General features: G+C 35.8%; 1 protein-coding gene across 2 annotated transcripts in view; it reads left to right on the forward strand.

Annotated features, from left to right (window-relative positions):
* The window catches only part of Tmeff1 (transmembrane protein with EGF like and two follistatin like domains 1), a 90,826-nt gene that overhangs the window by 13,139 nt on the left and 56,611 nt on the right, over positions 1–21,076 (forward strand). For both annotated transcript variants that reach the window (XM_027930954.2, XM_071600782.1), the window contains exons 2-3: positions 8,721–8,830; positions 19,103–19,232. In XM_027930954.2, coding sequence (XP_027786755.2) covers positions 8,721–8,830; positions 19,103–19,232 — 240 coding nt within the window. The remainder of the gene's footprint in view (positions 1–8,720; positions 8,831–19,102; positions 19,233–21,076) is intronic.

The following is a 21,076-nucleotide window of genomic DNA, read 5'->3' on the forward strand; positions in this document are numbered from 1 at the left end:
TATAGAAGGTAAATACTATAATATGGTTAATTTAATCAACAAGTTAAAGAAAATTTAATTTGTGTGTGCTGGGAATTGAACCCAGAGCCTCATGCATCTGAGTTATACCCCAGCTCAAGAAAATTTAATTTTTAATTCTTTGATTTGCTGGAACTTGAAGCCAATATTTATAACATCTATTGCTTCGTTTTACCCCAAATTATATTTTCAGTGATTCTTGTCCTTAAAGCTTCTCTTCAGATTGGTTGGGAGTTGTAGTCATAAATGAGGAAAAGAAAGTGATCCTTTGTTATGCATCATACATATTCTAAGTACATTATATCCTTAAAACATTATAATACTAAAGGAAAGTGATTACCTAAAAGGTGAAGACCTAGCATGTGTTACATAACAGTGTCTCAGCAGTGATTTGAAATCACACCCCCTCCATTAAAAAAAATAACCAACATATAAACTCGAAAAGAGGAAAAAAATCACCTGCTGTTCAACTGGTATTTATACAGTTGCTGTTTCCATTTTTGTTTTTTCGGGGCTGGATTTTCTTACATGTGTTTTTTAAGTCTAATTGCAGGTATGTATATAGTTTTATGTTTTTGTCTTCATTTTTAACACTGATATCTTCATAATATTATATGTCATGATACATATCTTTAACTTTCTGTATAATATTCCATGGCTATACCACACCATTTCCTGGTGAGGGATATTGTAAATGTTTAAATATTTAAAATATTTTTGCTGTTTTTAGTATAGAGATCATAGAATTGGTTTGTCTGATTGGATACAAGTTCAGGAATGAGCTGGGCTTGTTTTGGGTGTGGAATCATTCAGCATTGGTCCTGTTGGATTAGATTGGTGTCCTTTTCTGAAAAGGGGATGGCTCCCCAGAAATTTTTAATATCTAGACAGTGAGTATAAACTCATTGAAATTTTGTATTTAAGAACAAAGTAAAAAAATATGTCTTATGTGGAGACAGTAAGAAGTCAACTAGAGGTGATTTCCACATTAGAGAGTATTAATTTATAGGATTTTCCCTAGCAGTGCTCTGGAGACTAGAAACAGCACTGGCAAAAGCAGATGACGTGGCTTTAATAAGAGTGGGGAACCAGGTTAAATACTTGAAGTAGTGGGTGCATGAGAATGCGGTGAGAGCACCAAGATGGGTTGATGGCATGATGGGCAGCTGAGGGCAGAACATTTTATGTACAGTAGGAGCCCTCTTGTCATGGTTCTATAGATTATTTTTTTCTGTGGGGGGGTGGTTATTGGGGATTGAACTCAGGGGCACTCGCCCTCTGAGCCACATCCCCAGCCCTATTTTGTATTTTATTTTGAATCAAGGTCTTGACAAGTTGCTCAGGACCTCATTAAGTTGCTGAGGGTGACTTTGAACTCGAAATCCTCCTGCCTCGGCCTCCCAAGCCTCTGGGATTATAGGTGTGTGCCACCATGCCTGGCCCTTAAGATTCTTGATAGTTGGTTGAGAAAGTTAAGTGGGGAGTCACAAAAATGATTTATAAATGCATGTGGCATTTTATTTTGATTTAAAAATAAACTTTCTTTGGGGGGGTACCTGGAATTGAACCCAGAGGCGCTTAACTACACTGGCCACATCTCTAGCCCTTTTTCACACTTTATTTAGAGATAGGCTTAGGGCCTTGATAAATTGTTGAGGTTGGCTTTGAACCCTTAATCCTTCTGCAACAGCCTCCAGAGCAGCTGGGATTATAGGTGTGCACCACTGTGCCAGGCATAAGTAGTTATCTAATAAATTATATTTTGAAAGAGGGCGCAGAATTATTTCTTGAATTGTTTCCTCTTTTTTGAACAAAAATGTACATGTACATATATTTTCCTCCTAGTAATGAGGATCAAACTCAGAGCCTTATGCATGCTAGCAAGCACTCTTCCACTGAGCCATATTCACAGCCCTTAAAACACATTTTTTTAAAAAAATATATTTTTAGTTGTAGTAGATGGACACAATACCTTTATTTTATTTATTTATTTTTATGTGGTGTTGAGGATCAAACCCAGTGCTTCACATGTGCTAGGCAAGTGCTCTACCACTGAGCTAAAACACATTTGGCATTGATTTACAAATTCCAGTTTTGATCTTTTAAAAAAATGAACTTGAAGACTTCTAAATGAAGATTTCTAAATTTAACTGTAGTTTTCTTTAAAGCAGCTCACCTTTTCCAAGTCTTCAGTTTTAGTTTTCATAGAAACAATTTATTTTCACTCTTTATGAAATGTTGACATCATGTAATTATGGCAACAGATACAGGGTGTATAACTGGGCTGTATGACTTAGATTGAAGCTCAAGAACAGTTAACCCTGGTTGGAGTTAAAGTGCTCATGGTTGTTCTAGAGAGTGAGGATTCCTTGTGCTGGAAACATTTGTCTGTGGGTGGCACACTTTGGTTAATCTCAAGAGTTGCTTAAACAGGGCTGGGGATGTGGCTCAAGTGGTAGCTCGCTTAGCATGCATGAGGCACTGGGTTCGATTCTTGGCACCACATAAAAATAAAATTAGATATTGTGTCCACCTAAAACTAAAAAATAAATAGTAAAAAAAAAAAAAAAAGAGTTGCTTAAACTGGAGACAACCTCTAAGAGATTTTTAGTCAGGGACTGGACCAGTAGGAGAGGAAAAAGGAATGAGCTAATAAGAAGTCAGAGTGTGTGTGTGTGTGTGTGTTTGGGGGGGGGGGGCGTATTATTGAATGTCTTCTACTATAGAAAGAGCAAGAAGAGAGTTGGAAAATGTATAAAAGGAAAAGTTTAAAGACTTAAAAAAGTGTTGGACCTTTAGAATAGGAGGTCCTTGTTGACCATGAGGTCTTGATAGGAAGAGAGAGAGGAAGCCAGGCTTATTTGCAGTTAAGGCATCATTATAGCTGGGGCCTCTACTTTGAACCTTGGCTTGACATAAACTTGAAGTCAGTATATTTAGATACCACCACTGAAATGAAAAATAGCTGTAGAAATATGCTGAGATTTTGCAAATTGCTTCTTATTTGACTCTTTCCTTATAATGATTGTCTTAGGGCATCAAACATATGAAGCCTTTGGTTTCAGTTTTTGCAGTGGTTCTCAACTGGAGGTGATCCAGTTGATAATGTAATGTCTGGAGACATTTTTGTTTGTCACAGCTGGTGTGGTCCTACTGTGTTAGCTAGTGGGTAGAGGCCAGGGTATAGGCCAGGGATGTTCAGAATTCTCTAGTGCACAAAGAGAATACCTGCGACAAAGAATTATCTGACCCCAAATGTCTATGGTGCTCAGATTGAGAAGCCCTGCATTCTCTTGTAACATGTCTTTTCTCTTTTGGCTCTGAGTTAGTGTCAGCTAAACAGAACCACCTTCTGTGTACTGGAAAGGTGGTAGAAAGTCATACCATGCTGGAGGGCTGCTGGGTGTTAGTTTGAATGGCATCCTGAACCCAGTGAGTGGTGCCAAACCTTGGGAATTTTGGGAGCTCAGGTTCAGTCAGCAGGGTTCCTTCCCCTAGTGTGCATTGTTTCCCAGCTTTAAAATGTTAATTAAATTTAAGACAAATTTTGCATTTTGAGAATTGCTTGATGGACCGATTTTGCAACCAGAGCAAAATATTTTTGTTTTCACTCTTCTGGGTGCTTCTTTGTGTAAAATATTTCTATTTGGAGAATTGACTTTTGAGGGTCTTAGAAATGGCTTGTCCATTTTGCTGAATTTCTGTTTTTGGCTGTAGAAGGCAGGTATGTAATTGTCATCATGGACAGATAGCAGAGTGCCCTCTGGATGCCTGGTATTGTTCAGAATACTTGAAACATTCAGAAGATGATCCCTGAATAGATTTCTTCTGTAGTGAGTTTGAGCTAAGGTATTGGTTCTCACAGTTGTTGGGAGGCAGAGTACCAGGAAGTCTCTTGATGAATTCATAAATGTGGATTTCAATGTAGCATAAATTCTGTCAACTCTTGCTTAGAAATGTTTGTCTTAATTAAATCTGTGTGATTATTATAAGTGGATTGTGTTTCACCACATCAGGGCAGCCTGACCAACAGTGGCTTATACGATGATGGCTTTATTGTCTTATGTTATCATTCATTTATTTCCTACAACAATAATATTGGAGGATTGAGTCCACAGTAGGTATGGTGATTCCATGATTCTTCTCCTACCCTCTTGCTCTCCTGTCTTCCTGAACCTATCATCTTGATCTCTAGCTTCCATCTATTCCAATCTTAGCATGTAGGTATGTTCTGTCAGGAAAAAAAATGAAGAATGAAAGAGGATGGGACACTGCTTATATATGAGCTGTGGCACAGAGTTAGGGAGGCTGAGAAGTACAGATTAGTTAGCTGGGTTTCCTTACTCAGAAAGATGGGGAGGATAGATTCAAGGGAGGTGAATAGTGGGGTGTGGTTGTGCCTGCCTGTAATCCTGGCTCACAATAGGAGGATCACAAGTTGAAGTTTATCCTCAGCAATTTATCAAAGCCCTAAGCAACTTGATGAGACCTTGTCTCAAATTAAAAAAAATCAAAAAGTGCTGGGGATATAGCTCAGTAGTGAAGTGCTCCTGGGTTAAATCTCCAGCACCCCCCCAAAAAAAAAAAAAAAAAAAAAAGAGGAAGGTAATTAGTGGTGGCCACAAGTATAAAACAACTTAAGAATTTAAGATGTATATTCATGACCTTGTTCTTATAAAACTGTTGGAATTTTTCTGAAACATTCTTTATTTGTTGAACATTTTATTGATAGCTGGTAAAGAGGTATTATCAGCTGTTGAAGGTTTAAGAAATAAAAGTGAAATAAAAACTTCCTTGAAATGAGACCATTTTTTTCCAATGCTTTAAAAAAAATCAATTTATTTGTTCTTTTTAGTTATACATGACAGCAGAGTGTATTTTGATATATTATACATACATGGAGCATAACTTCCCATTCTTGTGGTTATACATTACGTGGAGCTATACTGGATGTGTATTCATATATAATCCATTGCTTTTTTCTTATTGCAAATGAGCAAATAAAACTCTTGATTTTAATGAAGTTTACATCCTAGTCTAGGACAACAGTTTTCCCAAGGAACATGGTTTGAGAACCACAGCATTAATACTATTTTTGCATACTATTAAATTACTTTGTCTCTACTTTCACTTACATAATTTTTGTACATTAAAAAAATTCTCTTTTCTATCTTAATATTACATGTTGTGGGCAATTAAGATGATTTTCTTTTTAAACATCTTTTCTAAGTTCTTTATAATTATCTATGTTTTATTATCAGAAAAAAAAAAAACCTTGTTAAAATTTCAAGGTCAATGCAAGTTCTCGCCTTTTCTGTCTCTGCACCCTATGCTTCAAATCCCTTTTTATCCTCAACTTCTTGAAACTCCTAGAGAAATTATAGACAGTACTACCCATTTATCCCCTTAATTATTCACTATATTGAAATCATCACTAATTGTTCCATATGGTAGCAGGATCATAAGCCTCCTGTTATATATTTTCCTGTGTATTCCAAATTCTTAGCATAGTAATTAGGTACATAGTAGATGCTTAATAAATTCTTTCTGATCAATTAATCATATTGAACACATGAAAATAACAGTATTTGATTGCAAGATAGACATAAAATAAGATATAACTAGTAGCCAGAGTAATCAGAATTTCATAACTTTTACTCTTATTGATAATAGTACCTTGTCTTAGTCCATTTCTGTTGCTATATCAGAATACCTGAGATTGTGTATATTTATAAAGAAAATGTTTATTTTGGCTCATGGTTCTAAAGGCTGAGAAATCTGGCTATTTCATTTGGTGAGGGCCTTGTACTACCTCATGGTAGAAAGCAGACAGGCATGTGAGCATGTGCAGAAAAAAGAAAAGGGATTTAATTTCTGACATAGCTAGTCCATTTCTTTCAGAAAGGCATTATTCATTCATGTGGCTCCCTCCCCATGAGTTAGACACCTCCTACTAGGCTGCCCTGAGGAATTAGGTTCCAACGCATGTGCTGTTGGGGGACACATTCAAACCATAGCAGATCTCTAGCTCCCTCATAAATGCCTCCCTTCTTTAGTGTCACCAAAGGGTGTTTCCCTGGGCCTCTGTCACGTCGCAGCTGTCCTTTCCTTCGTGTGATGTTTGCTGCCCCTACAGGTATGCATTGGCATGTCCTTCCAGCTATCAGCATTGGAACTCTTTGCCTGACACTACTTTTCTTCTTGGCCTTGTGTTTTGCCACGTATGCTGTAGATACTCAGGCTCGGTTGTGGGTCCCAGCCCCCCGTGTGTCTCACTTCTGTTATAACTTGTCATGTAAGCATCAAAGCAGAGGTCTTTATGTCTTGTCACTTCCGACAAGACATTCTTTAATTTCTTATTGTAGCCCATCTGTCTATGTCATGATGAGCTCTTGGGTCTGATCTGGGCGAGCAGTCTAAGTGATAGATAGATGCCACAATGTGCCTCAGATCCCTGCCTCTGTTCAAGACTTTGTTTATTGGACCAAGCTTTTCTGCTTCACTTTGGTGAGGAAGATCATTCTCCTAAAATATTCCTTAGTCCTTCAGGCAAACATTTGCCTGGCCATCTTGAGAGGTCACTAAATGTGTGAATCTTAGTGGCAGGGATGGTTTGGGTCCTCTCTAGCATGCAATCCACTATACTGTGAAATAAAAGCATGAAGAACATATTATAACTCAAAAGAATCTTAAGCTAAGGTAGCAACCTATGATTAAGCTCCATCTTGACTCAGAGACAATATTAAAAACTTCAGTTATTCTTGTTTTTTCTTTTATATCTAATTGTGTTATAGATTGTAATTGAACTCAGTGTGAATTTTAGGCCTCTAAAGGAAGGAAAGAAGAGTTAATACACTAAGTTTTATTTGTTAAATTGTGCAATTCTTATTTCTGTGGCCTTTGAACTTGGTTAAATCTGTAGTTGAGCAAAGATATTATGCACTTTTATGCTCTTTTCTAGGGTAGATCTTTAATTAATATTTAGTTACTTTCCTTGAGTCTGAAGCTGTTTATTTGATAGTGTTTGGAACTGGATCTTGTTTAAATTCCTAGCAGGAGTGTGAGTAGATAGGAAAAAACCCCTATGCTTAGGATGGAGCCTCAGGAGCCTCAATAGCTAAAGCACATGGTCAAGAGGGAAACAGGACAATGAGCAAGTATTGGGAGAGGAGGACTAAGGGCCTAACACTTTCATAGCCAGAGCCAGAAGAAATTAAGAAAGCATCTCCTGTACCTAGAATGGTTTGTGAAACAGAATAACAAAACAGCTGTATAAGCTAGCTCTTATTTTAAGTGCAGATGCTTGAACTTAGAGTAATCCAATTCTGTGTACTTGAGATCCATTTAAGAAAAAGAAACAAAACAAAACAAAAAAACCCTCGCAACCCACAGTTAGGTAAATTGTGCTTACTCTAGTGTAGTGCTTGGTTCAGGGTGGTTGGTTCACACATGACTATGGTTGCCGGTCAATTCCTTGTGTATTTAGGTACTTGATTGTCAGTTCCTAGGAGTGGCAGACCCAAGACGCCATTGCAGAGCAGTGAGAACCAGTGAATCAGTGAGGTCAATGAAATGTCACTAAGGTAGATGTCCCTAGACACTGGACTCTACTTGACCCATTCCTTGAGTCCTACTTTGAAATCTAGAAATAGAAAATAACCATGGGTGGGGGATATCTTGGGGGTACTCTGTGAAATGTTTGCCAGACCTTCATGAAGACCTAGAATGCAGGAGACCTTGTACTTTTCTGAGTTACTCAGCTGCTGACCAGTAGTCTCAGGTGAACTTGGGCCTCCCTGCTCCCAGATCCATGTTATCACAACTGTAGTGGGATTTAAAACAACAACAGCAACAACAAAATCATTTGTTTTTTTCTTTGCATAAGTGCATTTGTTGTTGTGGCTCAAATTCCTAATAGGAGGATATGAAAATGGCATTGTAGAGATTTTCACCCAATTTCATGTGATTGGCAACTTAGCACTAACCCTGAAGCAATTTATTTGCTTTCAGAGAAAGCTTAATATGATGCTTTCAGTGCAGGACTGACAGTATTGGAGCAGGAATAAAATCATCATAGAATGGTGTGTGATTTTGATTTGACTTGCTTCCTGTGGTAAAGCAAATTTAAATCAGGCATTTAAGTTTTAAGTATATGAAGATTTTTAATCTCTTCTGTGTACATAAATGTTCTCTCTCTCTATATACATATGTATATATACATATTACAAAATCCAAGTTCACTTCATAATTCATAGTTAAAATTGTTAATTTGTCTAGAATGATCATTTAAATTTATTTTCACTACCAAGAGAAGATTGTTTCTAATTGTTTTTATTTGTTATCATTTAAAATAAGTTACTCACTAGAAAAATAATCTAAAATATTAAAACAATAGTAAGAAGATTATTGTAAGGAGTTGGCAGCCAAAATAGAAATATTCCATAGATTTACCTTTGGGGATTATGTTAAATCCTGAAATTTCAAGTTTGGGGTGGGTGTCTTTTTGACATGTCATTAAGCTTCTCTGGGGTGTACTGAACATTTTGCATTCTATAGAACTTGCTTTTTGTGTATTGTCTAATTGTTATACTTGTGAATGGTATGCCCAACACATTTCAAGGCTTTGCTCTTTTGTTTATGAGCATCTGGATTTAAAAAAAGCCAAATATATACATATAAAACAATTTTTTCCTTTCTTGCAGAATTAAATGTGAGGGAGTCTGATGTAAGAGTTTGTGATGAATCATCGTGTAAATATGGAGGAGTCTGTAAAGAAGATGGAGATGGTTTGAAATGTGCATGCCAATTTCAGGTAAGGAAATCAAACTTAAAAATTTTTTGTATTTGTCATATTTTATAATTATACATTTTACAAATTAGAAAGCTTATAACATGTTGACCCCCTGAGAAGATTGAGTTCTTAGCCTACCAGTACTTCATTGTCAAACGAAGCCCTGTTATTTGTACCTTTCATGCTTCTTTTTTGGAATGAAAGAGGACAGACTGGCAATAATAGATATGAAAATGCTTTGAAAAACTTTTAAAGTCCTATTCAAATTTAAGATATAATTGTCACTGAAGGGAAATAAGGTGCAGATTGCAATAGAACCTCTTTCTAACATGTAGGCATCTTTTTTTCTTTTCTTCTGTTAGTATATCTCTTTCCCTTCCCATTCTCATTTTTTGCTGTCTCATTTTTTTAGGCCAAAGAATGTGATTGACTTGGAACCTCAGGGTAAGTCAGGGATAGAGAGGGACTAGGAAGTGGAACCTCAGATTAAGTGTTGTGATTCTAGTGTCTGAAAAAGTAAAAGAAAGGAAATGAAGTGTGCTGCTTTCAAGCCTTTCTTTTTGTATCTATTCTGTAATTAAATTGCAGGGTTTCTGAATGTTTTTCATAAGATGGTTTCTGATTCAGGATTTGAGATGAGACAAAGAAGGAACTAGTATTTTCTTTTCACTTATAGTCTAATTCTAAATGTACTTAACCATTTTGGATTTTGAGGGGGAGGTAAAGATTTGGAAATTAGGAATAGAAGCATAGGAGTGTTAGTATTTCCAGTAACCTCATGACCTCAGATAAATTTGCCTGATCTTAGGTAATTTCCTTCACATCAATTGAAAATTCCACTTGAAAAGAGAAGGCACATTTCCTATCTTTCTTACGATACTGTAATAAGAATCTTTAAATTGGTAAGAATTGTGTATGACCTCTCTTCAGAAAGTAAACTATCATTTTTATTTTCTTTTTGGTACCAGGATTGAACTCAGGGACACCCAACCACTGAGCCACATCTCCAGCATTATTTTGTATTTTATTTAGAGATAGGGTCTCACTGAGTCTTGCTTTTGCTGAATCTGGCTTTGAAGTTTGATCCTCCAGAGCTGCTGGAATTACAGGTTATGTTTATTTTCATTAAAGAACTTAGAGAGTTTAAGGAAAGGGGAAGGATAGGTGCGCGGTACTGTCCAACAGGTTCTTTATGGTCGAAATAGACTTCATATTCAGTTTTGCAGAGTGTTAAGTGGGTTTCTCTTGGGCATTTTTGCAATAGACACCTTCTTCCAAGCTTATGGTAGCTGTGTCTGGCTTCAGATCCTTGTTTGTCTGCCTGTTGGCCAGACATACTGGTTCTTTGTCCTGGGCTCCTCAACATGGAAGCTGGCTTTTTCTAGAACCAGACAAGATGTCAGTGGTAATTCAAACCGTTCTCCCCCTATAGGTAATATTCATGGCTGCCTTCAACATTTTCTCTCTAGGTTTTTTTTTTTATCAGTTTGAGTATGAAGTACTTAGGTTTGTTTTCCTTTTAATTTATCTTGCTTGGAGTTGGCTGAGTTTCTGAAATGTATAAATTTATGTTATTCATTAACTTTGGGAAGTATTTGGTCATTACTCTTAAAATACTTTTTTTCTCTCCATTCTGTCTTCTAATCTGGGATTTTAGTGATTTACGTTAGACTTTTTGGTTCTGTCTCAAGGCCCCAGAGGCACTCTGTTTATCTTATTTCCCAGTTTTTTGCTTTCTGTTTTTCACGCTGGATAATTTTTATGAATCTGTCTTCAGGTTATAATGCTTGATTTTGTTATCTCTACTTTTGCTGTATGGTGAATTTTTAATTCCAGACTTTTAAATTCTAGAATGTATAGTTTTTCTTTATCTGCTGGGATTTCCGATCTTTTCATTCATTACAGACATTTTACTTGAGCCTAGATGTTACAGGCTGCTTTAAATTTTTTTTCCTGCTAAAATCAATATCAAGGACATCTTATGTATTATCTCTCTAGATTTTTCTTCTTTTTCATTTGACAATGGATAGTGTTTTGCTGTGTTAGACTACTTTTAAATTTATTCTATACATTACAAATGATATAATTTAGATGTCTCAATTCTGTTGTTTTTTTTTTTGAATTTTTTATATATTTACTTACTTATTTATTTTTTGCCTTACTGGGGATTGAACCCAGGGCCTTATATATGCTGGGTGAGTTGTGCTTTACCAGTGAGTTACATCCCAGTCCTTAGTATTGTTATTTTTGAAGTAGTTGAATTGATTGACCTCCAACTGCAGATTCTGTCCTTCCTGTGGTAGGTAGCAATACAAACTATCATTTCTTTTAGCATTAGTGGAACTACATAGCAGTTTGTCCATTTATGGTTCAGTGTTGGCCAAGCTCTGAGTTGGTAAACTCTGAGTTTATGCAGAGAATCTGAGACTTCCTGGGATCTCCCTTTTATTTTCTAGTAGCTTTGGCTACCCCAAACTCTATTCTCTGGTTTGTGAAACCAGAAAAATTTCAGGTATTTTTGTTGCAGTTTTAGCTATTTTACATTGCTAAAGATTGGGGCTATTCCTCTTACTTGTCTTCAGTATTTACTTGGGTTAAATTTGGTATGGATCTAATGGACCAGTGGGATGTTCATGAGAGGATTAACATTCTCACCAATTAGCAATATATGAGTTCCTGTCTCCCCCTCAGCTGCTGCTGCTTCTTTTTTTAAAAAATTAATTAATTTATTTTACAATAGCATGCATTTGGACATATTGTACACAAATGGAGCACAACTTCTCATTCCTGTAGCTGTCCATGGTGCAGAATCACTCCAGTAGTGTAATCATGCATGTGAATAGGGTAATAATGTCTGTCTCTTTCTGCTGTCCTTCCCACCTCCATAGCCCCCTCCCTTCTCCTCACTCCCCTCCACACAAACCAAAGTTCCTTCATTCTCCCCTCAGCTTCTTGATTTTGTCAGTCCTTTTAAATTTTGTAAATCTGAAAGCCCCTCCTGAGCCTCCCGCCAATTTTTTATTTGCATTTGTCTATGAGAGAAGTTGAAAACGTGCCACTTATTTATTGACCATTTTTTCTGTGAATTAATGTTTCATATTCTTTGCTAATTTTTTATTTTTATTTTTTGGTATCGGGGATTGAACTCAGGAGCACCCAACCACTGAGCCACATCCCCAGCACTATTTTGTATTTTATTTAGAGACAGGATCTCACTGAGTTGCTAAGCGCCTCGCCATTGCTGAGGCTGGTTTTGAACTCTTGATCCTCTTGCCTCAGCCTCCCGAGCTGCTGGGATTACAGTATGCATCACTGTACCCGGCTTTTTTTGCTTATTTTTTGTAATATTTTCTTTTTCCCTTGTGTTAATTTGTAAAAACATAATGTATATATGTGTGAATGTACGTGTACATGCTATACAAAATACAGAATCTAAATACTTCTATATTGCTTATTGTGCTTAAGCATTTTATATCCATTAATTCAGAAACCCTCATGAGAACCAACCAACTGTTTTGATGTGTTTTTAAAAAGAGTTATATTACCCATAGTAAACAATGTGAACAATATAAGAAGATAGATAATGGAAAAAAAAGTCTCCATTCTAGAGTATCAGTTGCTCTTCTTAGAGGTAACATTGGCTGCTATCTTTTTGTGTTTATACAAACATATGTGATTTTAGTTCCCCTTTTAAGTATGTAAGTTACTGAATAGTATTTACCTTAGAGACTGTTCCAGTATAGTTTATTTAGGTTGTAAAAAAAAAAAAAAATTCCATATTTTAAAGAAGTTATCCTAGTTTTATTTTCTGCTTTTTTCTTTTTAAAAATGATTTATTTTTTGGCTTACAAATAATAATTGTTTTATTTTTATCTTGTTTACTTTTTTGACATAAAGAAGTATAAATTTTTCTGTGAAAATTATATTTATCTTTGTGTTTTTGTCTTTATGGTTCTGATTTTCTTCATTTTTTGAAAGTCTTTTTCTGAAACTACTTTTTTTTCTTTTTTGTACTGGGGATTGAACCCAAGGTGCTCTACCACCAAGCTCCATCCCTAACCCTTTTTATATTTTTTTGAGACAAGGTCTTGCTAAGTTGCAGAGGCTGGCTCAAACTTTAGGTCCTCCTGCCTTAGCCTTCTGAGTAGCTGGGATTATAGGCTTGCACCATTGTGCCTGGCTGAAAGTTTTAAGATTAATAAAGAAATAGCCTTTTTTAAAAAACAAATTTGAATAGAGAAAATCCTCCCAGAAGCTGTTCGAATCATTTTTTTTTAAAGAGAGAGAGAAGGAATTTTTTAATATTTATTTTTTAGTTTTCGGTGGACATAACATCTTTATTTGTATGTGGTGCTGAGGATCGAACCCAGTGCCGCGTCATACCAGGCGAGCGCGCTACCGCTTAAGCCACATCCCCAGCCCATGTTCGAATCATTTGCATTCTTGTGGCAGAGCAGGAAAGGGAAATATAAGTTAGGAGTTGGGATCAGTGGGTGTTTATTGAATATTTACTTCATTCTGGGTCCTAGACGAGATGTAAAGATGTTTAAAGGCAGGTTCTTGGTTGTAGGAGCACACTGCCTCAGGGCTTACATCCATAGTTTGATCTTCTTGCTGAGAAAGCCTTCTTTTGGCCACAGTGCCTTCCCATAGTTTATAAATCTGTTCAAGCTAGACTTTAGGTATTGCCCCTTCAAAACAATGACTTAGTGTGCACATTAAACATTTCTTTCTGCTGGGTACTTTCAACTCATGACTTAGCATGCTTTTGGTGCTGATAAAAACTTTCTGGGACAGGATTGAAATACATTTTAACAGGTAATGACAAAATTGTATGTAAAAGTCTAAAATTGTTTTCAGTCTGCTAATAACAGCTGTTATCTTACCACATACCTAAACAAAGCCATGTTTAGTCATTTTTATACAAAGAAAAATGATCAATACTGCATCTTCTCCTGAAAACTTATCACCTATGACTTTCTTCTCTTTGTTCTTCTATACACAGTTCTCTGGACTATGTGTCTTTCTTCCTGAATTTATCAGTGTCTGTTCTTGCTGAGAGCCATGTCCTCTTTTTAGACCTTTGTATTAGCCAGAGTTTTATGTGCATGCGCACACACACGAGAAATGTGAGAGACAGTGAGAGAAAGAGACTACAAAGATCTGTTTTATTTGATCATGGAGGTTGAAGTTATACAATCTGTCATCTACGCATTGCAAACCCAGAAAATCCAATGATATAAATCCCTGTCTGAGACTGAAGGCCTGAGAACCAGAAGACCAATGTTCTTAGCTTAAGCAGCCAGGCAGAGAGAATTCTCCCTTTCTCTGCCACTTTGTTCTTTTTGGGTCCTCAACAGATTGAATAATACTTACCCATAATTCAGTCTTCTTTATTTGGTGCACTGATTCAAATGGTAATAACATCTGAAAGTACCTTCACAGTTGCATCAGAAATAATTTTGAATCTGGGCACACTGAGGCCCAGTCAAGTTGATGTATGAAATTACCTGTCACCATCTACGATTTTATTTATTCATTTTTTTGTGGTCCTTGTGGAGAATCAAACCAGGGGCCTCACACATGCTAGGCAAGCACTCTACCACTGAACTATATCTGCAACCCACTTTTTTTTTTTTTGGTGATGCTATGGATCAAATCCAGGGCATGGTGTATGTGAGGCAAGCACTCTGTCAACTGAGCTATATCCCTAGCCCCACCAACCCACTTTTAAATTTTAATCCGAGACAGGGTCTCTTAAAGTTGTCAATGCTGGCCTTGAACTTACAGTCCTCCGAATAGCTAAGATTACAGGCATGAGCCACTGTGCCCAGATAATCTAGTTATTATGTTTTGATTACATGCAGCATAATTTCATCCCATAGTAGGTACACAGTAAATGCTTGAATGACTTGATTCTGTAGACTTGGGTACTGCTGCATCTTTCTAAACTACTTTACATAGCTGGCAGTATCATCATGCTCTTCTGGCTAAAGAGAAGTGATGGAGGAGGGTTCCTCCCCCAACAAGGAGGAACCTAGAGATAGGTTCCAACACCTGTGCAGAAATCAGAAGTTCCCAGATCTCTTCTCATTTGTTCACAAGTATACTGAGAGATCACCAAGAATGACTCCTAGAAACTAGAATGACCCAGGAATAGCAGGTCTGCTTCTGCCATCTCGGGCTCACCCTAGGGATATGCTTGTGAAGTTATATTTCAGGGACATTAAGTCCCCTGCTTATTATCTCCAAGAGCTCTGTGGTGAGATCTCGCTGGCTAACTTGAGTTATGTAATGGTTAAAGTATATGACGTGTGAGGAATTGTTTCTCTTTCACTTATTAGCTGTGACCCTGGGCAAATACTTAAAGACTCTGAAATAATAATAATAAATAACTTTTAATAAAAGTTGATGTAGGATTCTGCTGATATTGAATGTGTACAAAATCAACTTGGTTTTAAAATATTTTATTAGCTAGAAATTGTTTTTACCAGTGCTTGACCTGTGATATAGTTAATGTTTATTGGGAATTTACCGTGGCCAGATATAAATCCTACTGGTAGATTTCTCTTATTTAATCCTCAAAACCACCTTATTTAGGTAGGGACTATTATAATTACCCTTGTACAGATGGGAAAATGGTTCTGGTACTAGCTCATAGTCACATGGATGGTGGGCAGGATTTGGACACAGGTACTTTTGACTCCAGAGCCCTAGCTCTATGTGTTAAGCTATGTGTTTCACATGGTTATTGGGATACTTAAGTTAGATAGTACGTATAAAGTTGTAATTCAGTGCTTGTTCTAGATAGGTACTATTTAATAATTGTGAAGATTGTCAGCCCTATCAGATTTAATGCTCTTTTTTAATAATCAAAATTTTGTTTTGGGGCTGAGGTTGTGGCTCAGTAGTAGAGTGCTTGCCTTGCACATGCGAGACGCTGGATTCGAACTTCAGCACCACATAAAAAAAATAAACGAATAAAAATAAAGGTACTGTGTCCAACTCCAATTAAAAAAATTTGTTTAATTTCTTTATTAAATATAATGTAACCTGCATAAACATAATTAAAGAATTGAATATGATACCTAATTCCAATATAAGAGAAAAATAAAAGTAATTTGTAATAATATAAATATTTTACAATGTAAATGCTTGCAGATGATTATACCAGATGACAGCACAGCAGTCAGATACTTCTATCTGCTTTAATAAATGTTTGGATTAAAAGAATCTGAAGCAGTTTCCTACCAGGTGTACATGAAAGTAAAGATGTAGAAGTATGGTTGGATGCTAGAATAAAAATCATTATTGGGATAAAGTATGACAGATCAGACTTATTTGTATATGATATTACTGTATTTTCTACACGAAATTTCCTAAAGTAAAAATTTAATTTTAATAAAAGTTGATGTAGGATTCTGCTGATATTGAATGTGTACAAAATCAACTTGGTTTTAAAATATTTTATTAGTTAGAAATTGTTTTTACCAGTGATATTATGCTGTATTTATGTTTCATAAACAAATTTCTGATAAATTAAAAAAAATAGTTAATCTTAATTGCAGAAAAATTGAGAAATAAAACATAAAGACATAATGTGAAAAAATTGTTGTTGATATTTTCTTCCAGAATTTATTTTAAACATTCATCTTTTCTAAATTGAAAGATGTGATTTAGTTTCTTGCTATATTCTATTTTATATTACTATATTATTTTTAGAATTTTGCACTTAGTTTTACAGATAGATAATACTTTTAAAAATGGCACAAAATTCCCAGAATTTTGTGCCATTTTTAATTTATATATGTTTTTCACCTAACCTGATATTAGCTTTTTCTGTCACACAGTATTTTTTAGAAGTTAAATCTTCATAACTGCAGTATTCTTGAACAAATACAATGTTTTAATTAAACATTGCTCTATTTGACACTTAGGTTGGATAGTACAAATTTCTGTTTGAAAAGACTGTAATAAATATTTGTCTACAGGTTTCGTTCAGATAGATTCTTTTTTTTTTTTTTTTTAACACAATGCCTTTATTTTTATGTGGTGCTGAGGATCGAACCCAGGTCCCGCCCGTGCTAGGCGAGCTCTCTACCGCTGAGCCACAATCCCAGCCCCTAGATAGATTCTTTTTTTTTAAATTTATTTTTTAGTTTTAGGTGGACACAGTATCTTTATTTTATTTTTATGTGGTGTTGAGGATCGAACCCAGTGCCCTGCACATGCCAAGCAAGCGCGCTACTGCTTGAACCACATCCCCAACCCTAGATAGATTCTTAAATGTGTAATTCTGGAACAAAAACTGCATTCCCATTTTAGAACTTTTGAAACATATTGTTAAATGATGTTTCCCCAAAGTTGAACCAATTTAGATGACTATAATTGGTGTATTGGAATGCTCACATAGTTGAAAAATTTTTAAATAGTATTAAAGACATTAAGTTAAAAATAATGTTTCACTTTTAGTATATAACTCTGATTGCAAGTGAATGTTAGTGCTTTTTTGTACATTAACTGGCTATTTCGTATTTTTTCTATAAATTTTACTTCATTTCTCTGGTCTGTTGCTTTATTAATTTGTATTTTCTCTCTTTTTTTTAAGTAATTAAAACTTGCATTATATTTTTCCCTCAGATTTTAAAACTATTCATTTAGACTTTTTTTTTTTTGTGTGTGTGTGTGTGTGTGGGGGGGTTTACTGGGGTTTGAACCCAGTGGTGCTTAATCACTAAACCACATTTCAGCTCTTTTTATTTTTTATTTTGAAGCAGGGTCTCTCTAACTCATGGCCTCCCTAAGTTGTTGAGGCTGGTTTTGAACTTGCATCCTCCTGCTTCAGCCTCCTGAACTTTTGGGATTATAGTTGTGCATCACCATGCCCAGCTAATTTATGATATTTTTGACAATGTAGAAATTTAAAGTTTTTTTGTATCAAGGATTAAACTTAGTTTAATAACAATAAATTCCTGAGCCACATATCCAGCCCTTTTTACTTTTTATTTTGAGACAGGATCTTGCTAAGTTGCTTTAGGACCTCACTAGGTTGCTGAGGCTGGACTTGAACATGTGATCTTTCTGCATCAGCTTCTTGATCTGCTGGGATGACAGGCATGCACCACCATGCCTGGCTAGTTTTAAAGTTTTTTAAAAACATGCAGATCCTTTGACATTTCTCAAACCTATCTTACCCCTTTTCTTCTTCTTTTTTTTAAAAAAAATTTTTTAGTTGTAAATGGACAAAATATCTTTTTTTTTTTTTTTTTTAGAGAGAGAGAGAGATTTTAATATTTATTTGTTTTAGTTTTCGGCGGACAACATCTTTGTTTGTATGTGGTGCTGAGGATCGAACCCGGGCCGTACGCATGCCAGGCGAGTGCGCTACCGCTTGAGCCACCTCCCCAGCCCGGACAAAATATCTTTATTTATTTATTTTTTATGCGGTGCTGAGGACTGAACCCAGTCTCACACACGTGCAAGGCAGGCGCTCTACTACTGAGCTACAACCCCAGCCCATCCTTTTTCTTCTTAAACTTTCTTATTTCTACCCATCCTTCAAGGCCCAGTTCACATTTCACTTTCTCTGAGGAGGTTTGTTTTTTGAGTACTCTAGCTTACAACACTAGGCAAACATGTAAATGAATGCAGATGATTATACTAGAAGAAAGACAACACAGCAGTCAGATACTTCTATTTGCTTATAATAAATGTTTGGATTAAAAGAATCTGAAGCAGTTTCCTACCAGGTATACATGAAAATAAAGATGTATATTCTATTTGTATATCCTATTAATTTGGATTATGATTTAGCTATGCAGCATTTTCTGTCATATTTTTATGACTCTATATTGAGTATAAGGTCTCTGGGAATAGAAATCATATTATAGTTCTTTGTGTCTTCTGTAGCATTTACTTTGGAACTTCCCTACTATAGAAGTATTAAAGAAATGAATTTTGGTAATACTAAAATGACATTACCTAACCTATTGCTCTTTACAAACATTGTCAAGAATTTCCTCTTATTATCTCAGTGGCTTTTCATGGCAAGTTAATGAAATAGATAGCATAAGGATTTTCAGTCTCATTTTTACAGATAGTTGGTATTTTCATTATGAATGTGAAAAAGGTATGAAGAAGTAGCATAATTTTTCTTTTTTAAAAAACCCAAGTAAAAGAACAAACTATTCAGTAGTAGACTGTCATAATACTATGGTATTGCATTCATGAATGTGAAATAAACTATTAATATTCATGCCTAGTTCTGAGTGTTTATTTTTATTTCATTTGTAGTGCCATACAAATTATATTCCCGTCTGTGGATCAAATGGGGACACTTATCAAAATGAATGCTTTCTCAGAAGGGCTGCTTGTAAGCACCAGAAAGAGATAACAGTAGTAGCAAGAGGACCATGTTATTCTGGTATGTATGACATTCTTCTGAGTAAATGTTAGAACTGGTTCCATTATATTTGCCAAAAGGAAAATTCCTTCCAGAGAGAGATTCCTAAAATTGCGGGGAGCTCTTTTTCACCCCCATTCACATCCTTAGTGTGTAACTTCTCCATTTTTATGTCTTGAGGTTTTTTTTGTGAAGACTTTGCACATCCTTTGCCCTAGGGTTTGAGGAGTATCTGTAAAAAACCATGAGAAACATTTTAGGTTTAGGTTGTATGTCATTTCAAGCTCTTCCCTTTGTCTTTGCCACCCATTGCTGCCAAGCTGTGTATATTTGCTTCCTTTTTCTGGAATTGGTGGTAGTTGATTTTGGGAAGTATTAATGTTAGCTTCTCTCTGCTGTTTTTATTGAGGGTAGGGATGCAGGGGAGGTATTGTTATTAAAATTATAATATGAAATGACTGGGAAGGGTGGAGACTAATGTTATCCCCATTTACTTTCTTTTCCTATTATGTTAGAGTTCTCCCTTTTACTAAAGGTAAAGATTTTTAGGGCCAGCTAAGACCCAGACCCCAATCCTACCCTCACTTTCGACACCAAGTTCAAGAGGTTCCCCAGACCACCTTCAAGCTCAGTTATTTGCTAGAACTTACCAAGAGTCATTATACTCATGGTTATGATTTATTGAAGGTAAGAAGGCATATGAAAATCAGTCAAAGGAAGAGATGCACAGGGCAGACTTGGGAGTGTTCCAAACATGGGGCTTGTGGCTGTATTCTCTCCATGGAGTCTTGAACTGTATTAACTATTGGCCTCACTGTGTGATACTATGTGTGGAATATTGTCAACCAGGAAAGCTTGCCAAGCCTCAGTGTTTGGTTTTTATTGAGACTCCATTAAGCAAGTGTCATTGATTGTTCATGTGTTTTATCTGAGACTCTAAGTTTGCTAATACCATGTGACCCAAATCCCTGACACTAAATTGTATGGCTGGTCTTTCTAGTGTGGACAGCCACACTCAAGACTACTAGATGTGTCTGGCCCCACACTGAGTCCTGATGTGCCACCTTCCCCTAGAAGAGATATATATTGGAAGGCAAGGGTAAAGGCCAGACCTCTCTTTGGACAAGGCCATAGTTTTTCACTAATTAGGTACTTAAAGAAATTATTATGATCTTAGGCTAGGAGACTACCATGTGGTGTAGTTTTTATATACTTCTCTTAACTATGGTGTTTTTTTTTTTTTTTTAACAGATTTAGTCTAGAAACTAAGGAGGATTATGGAGTTCTTTCTAATCCCAAATTAGTTGTGCATCATTTATGAGGAGCATGTGTATAAGACACCAAGTGCTTTGAATGGGTAGTGAATGTTAAATATTAGGAGCCACAGTGATAGATTGGATAGAGCACTGAACTAAGTTAAAGTTACCCCAACTCTTATTTTTCATATAACCTTACCTTTTCTAAGCCCCAATTTCTTAAATTGTTAAATAGATATCATCTCCTGGGATTGTTAAGTAATGATTGAACGAACTAACTATGAGGTGCTATATTGATTTTGTTATTTGCTGAGTGAGCCAGTGTTTTATCATTTGGTTTTTAACAGGTCCTATTTCAGGAGTGTGAATTATCATTCTCCTTTCCTTACTTGAAAAATCTTTTTCTTATGCTTTAAGATTGGACTTAAGCCTTTTCTTTTTTTAAAAAAATTTTAATTTACTGACATAATTGATAATAAAATTTTGGAAACTGGAAAAAAATTTTTAATTTATTATATATTACAACAGAATGCATTACAATTCATATTACCCATATAGAGCACACTTTTTTATATCTCTGGCTGTACACAAGTAGAGTCACATCCTTTG

The sequence above is a fragment of the Marmota flaviventris genome, chromosome 13 (genome assembly GCF_047511675.1).
Source record: "Marmota flaviventris isolate mMarFla1 chromosome 13, mMarFla1.hap1, whole genome shotgun sequence".
Lineage (NCBI taxonomy): Eukaryota > Metazoa > Chordata > Mammalia > Rodentia > Sciuridae > Marmota > Marmota flaviventris.